This window comes from Myotis brandtii, unplaced genomic scaffold (genome assembly GCF_000412655.1).
Source record: "Myotis brandtii unplaced genomic scaffold, ASM41265v1 scaffold698, whole genome shotgun sequence".
Lineage (NCBI taxonomy): Eukaryota > Metazoa > Chordata > Mammalia > Chiroptera > Vespertilionidae > Myotis > Myotis brandtii.
The window spans coordinates 568,022-571,619 of NW_005370731.1; the positions used below are offsets into that span (position 1 = coordinate 568,022).

The 3,598-nt window shown below is 52.8% G+C and overlaps 1 protein-coding gene across 1 annotated transcript; it reads left to right on the forward strand.

Moving 5' to 3' along the window:
* The first annotated feature begins 567 nt into the window (after nucleotides 1-567).
* Nucleotides 568-2,971, forward strand: MYLPF (myosin light chain, phosphorylatable, fast skeletal muscle). The gene is made up of 7 exons (XM_014529872.1): nucleotides 568-671; nucleotides 1,369-1,464; nucleotides 1,709-1,784; nucleotides 1,983-2,087; nucleotides 2,183-2,261; nucleotides 2,659-2,707; nucleotides 2,800-2,971. Exons 1-7 carry the CDS (start codon nucleotides 669-671, stop codon nucleotides 2,902-2,904), a joined length of 513 nt encoding a protein of 170 aa, XP_014385358.1. The 5' UTR covers nucleotides 568-668; the 3' UTR covers nucleotides 2,905-2,971.
* Nucleotides 2,972-3,598: the final 627 nt, after the last annotated feature.

Below are 3,598 nucleotides of genomic sequence, written 5' to 3' on the forward strand. Positions count from 1 at the left end.
TAAAATATATTTTTAAAAAATAAAAATAAATAAATAAAAACAGTGAATTTACTTTAAAAAAAAAATCCTCCTTCTCCATGAAGGGAATGTAGAAGACTTTCCTGGTCCTTCAGATTCCCCAGATGGCTCTCTCCCACCTCTAAACTCTGCCACTACCCCTACACATACTCTCACTTGACTGTGAACTCCAGATGGGAGTGGGTTGTGTTTGTCAAAGTGCACCCATAAAGCACAGCACAACACCTGGCACACTATAGGTGCTCAATAAATTGACTGGGTTTAAATCTAGGCACACCCCACTCGGGTACAGGGATGTGGTTCATCTCTCTCCAAGCGCTGTGGCCCGGCTTGGGCCTTCTTTGAACTCTGCCACATTCTAACTCCCTTTTGAAAGAAAGAACAACCCTTCCTGCCCAGGTTCTAGTGAGACATGCATCCCAAGACTCATTTCCTCCTCCCTCTCTCCCTGGACTCCAGCTGCTGCAGGCCCTCCAAGAAAGGAAAGGCCCTGAGCCAGGCTATTTTGGTATCTGGGGTGGGCACCCGCAGGGCTAAGGTTACCCTGGTATGTTAAGGGCTCCCTGGGGCAAGACTATATAACCCCAGAGAGACTGCAGCAAGCTTGCTCTCTGCTACTTTCCAGCCTTGCCCCCCAGGAAACTGAAGACATGGTAAGAATCCCCCAGCCCCTGCCCAGATCCCTCAGACCTCAGAGCAGCCTCACCCTTTGAAAGAAGGTAGCTGGTTCCCAGTCCATCAAGAGGAAGAAAGATGAGTCTTTCTTTTCTTGGTATCACTAATGGGGTGCATAGGGTAATCCACTCAGACACTCCATTCACTGGAGCCCAATCCCTCTCAAAGCATGCTCCATACTGTCCTGCTCTCCATCTTCCTAAAACCCTCTGGGGCCAAGCTGGCAAGGATTCCCACTCCCATGTTTTTTTAAATCTTTATTGTTGAAAGTATTACTAATGTCCCCCTTCCCCCCATCACATTGATCCCTTCTGCCTCCCCACCTTCCCCACTCCCATTTTATAAATGAGAAAATAGAGGTTCATACAGAATGAACGAGTGGATCAGGGTCACACAGGAAGTCTGGGACTCAGAGGAGGCAGGCTCAGGACACTAAGAAGAGGAAACTTCCACTTGGGTAGGATGGAGGGGTGGGACTCAAGGGCTACAGATAGGAATTTGGGGACGCAACTGAAACAAGCACCCACAGCAAAGCAGTCACAAAGAGGAGGAAGCCTAGAGCCAGATGAGTTGCTTTACAAGAATGGACGCAAAGAACCCGGAGTCTAATCCATTGCCTCCAGAGAATAGTAGGATCTGGCCCATGGATGTCTTTGCCCAACCTTCACCCCCCAGGCACCCAAGAAGGCCAAGAGAAGGGCAGCAGCAGAGGGTGGAAGCTCCAATGTCTTCTCAATGTTCGACCAGACTCAGATCCAGGAGTTCAAGGAGGTGAGTGAAGGGAAGGGAGACTGAAGGCTAACCAAAGGCACCCTTGCTGCCCTCCCCCACCCTACCACCCCGGAATGTGCACCTGTTTTAGTGGGAGGGGAAGGGTTTAGAATTCCTTGCTCCCCTCCCTTTTTGGCACGAAAGAGGACAGCTGGCTGGGGGCCACAATCTGATCTGCCTGGAGTAAGGATGCTAAAGCCTGGCCATGGGGGCCCTAACCCCTCCCTGCCCTTGTCCTCCACAGGCCTTCACAGTAATTGACCAGAACCGTGATGGCATTATTGACAAGGAAGACCTGCGGGACACCTTTGCAGCCATGGGTGAGCCCCCCACCCAATCCCCTTAAAGGTTCAAGGCTGTAGAGTCCTGGGAATTCAGCAGCCTTGGGGGCCAGCCCTGCTGACTCCACCTCAGTCTACCCAGATGAAAAATGGGGGGGATGATCTGAATTTATGAGAAGAATCACCCTCTGGTCCCAGGACCCCACTCCAGCCCATGCTTCCCCCGCCTCATTCCAGGGCGCCTCAATGTGAAGAATGAGGAGCTAGATGAAATGATGAAGGAAGCCAGCGGCCCCATCAACTTCACCGTCTTCCTGACTATGTTCGGAGAGAAGCTGAAAGGTGAATGAAGCGTCCTGGGTCCAAGCTCCCAGCTGCCCCTTCCCAGATCTTTCAGAGACAGACCCTTCAGGGACCCGTGTGCCCTCTCACTCCAGGTGCCGACCCCGAGGATGTGATCACTGGAGCCTTCAAGGTCCTGGACCCTGAAGGGAAGGGTGTTATCAAGAAGCAGTTGTAAGTGCCCCCTCCAGCTGCTCACCCACAGAAAGCCTCAAGCTCCTGCCAAGGGTTAGGTGTTGCCAGGGATACGGGGAGAAATAAAGACTGTGATTAGGATTAAATTTGCTCATCACATGTGGGGAGAAGGGCAAAAGCCTTTCATCTTTGTGTTTGTGAGATCACTGGAAGGATCCAGAGTGACCAGAAATGAAGACTGTGATTAGGATTAAATTTGCACATCACATGTGGGGAGAAGGGCAAAAGCCTATTGTGTTGTGTTTGTGAGATCACTGGAAGGATCCAGAGTGACCCTGGTTTTCAGGAGAAACTGGGAATAGCAACAAGGATGAGGTGGGAGTGGGAAGAATTTACAAGGCCCCATCTCAACTCCCCTTGTGTCACCTCTCTCCAGCTTGGAGGAGCTGCTTACCACCCAATGTGACCGCTTCTCCCAGGAAGAGGTGAGTGGGGTAGGGGCCTGGGAAAGGCAGAGGGGTGGGGGACGGGGGCCCCAGGAACCCGCAGGAAACGCGATCTGGCCGTCTTTCCCCAGATCAAGAACATGTGGGCGGCCTTCCCTCCCGACGTGACCGGCATGGTAGACTACAAGAACATCTGCTACGTCATCACGCACGGCGACGCCAAGGACCAGGAGTAGAGGGCCCTTCGGGACAGCCTGACCCCCACCCCAGTCCTAATAAAATTGAGCTGGTCTTTGTTTCTTACCCGCGGCCCCCAGCGTGTGATTGTGGGGCGCCGGGGGAGAGTGGGCTGGAGCGCCCGACCCATGAATGGAGGCCGGGCCCGCTGAGCTCGCCGCTATTCCCGCAGGGAAAGCGAAGACACGTGGCCTCAGGAAACTTAGTTTTGTTTGTTTGTTTTTGTTGTTGTTTTTTAATATATTTTATTGATTTTTTACAGAGAAGAAGGGAGAGGACCGGGGGAGAGTGGGCTGTAGTGGCCGACCGATGAATGAAGGCCGGGCCCCCTGAGCTCGCCGCTATTCCCGCAGGGAAAGCCAAGACGCGTGGCCTCAGGAAACTTAGTTTTGTATTTTAATGTTTTAATTGATCTTATAGAGAAAATGACATCTATTTGAGAAACATCGATGCGAGAGAGAAACAGGGAACATCGATCGGTTGCAGTTGCCTCCCGAACGCACCCCGGCCGGGACGGCAATCTGGCCTTGTGCCCTGACCCCGGAGTCCGACCGGTGACCTTTCGGTGCACGTGACAGCGGTCAACCCGCTGAGCCACACTGGTCAGGGCAGGAAACTTAGTTTTTATCGAAGACACTGTTGGGGTTTAGAGGGGCTGGGCTGGAAGCCCCGGCTCCGGGAGGGGCGGGGCGG

What these genes read in the sequence shown, in the direction of transcription:
- MYLPF (XM_014529872.1), top strand. An exon ending in GGACACCTTTGCAGCCATGG is followed by an intron (nt 1,785 to 1,982) that starts GTGAGCCCCCCA and finishes GCCTCATTCCAG; the next exon opens with GGCGCCTCAATGTGAAGAAT. An exon ending in GTTCGGAGAGAAGCTGAAAG is followed by an intron (nt 2,088 to 2,182) that starts GTGAATGAAGCG and finishes CTCTCACTCCAG; the next exon opens with GTGCCGACCCCGAGGATGTG.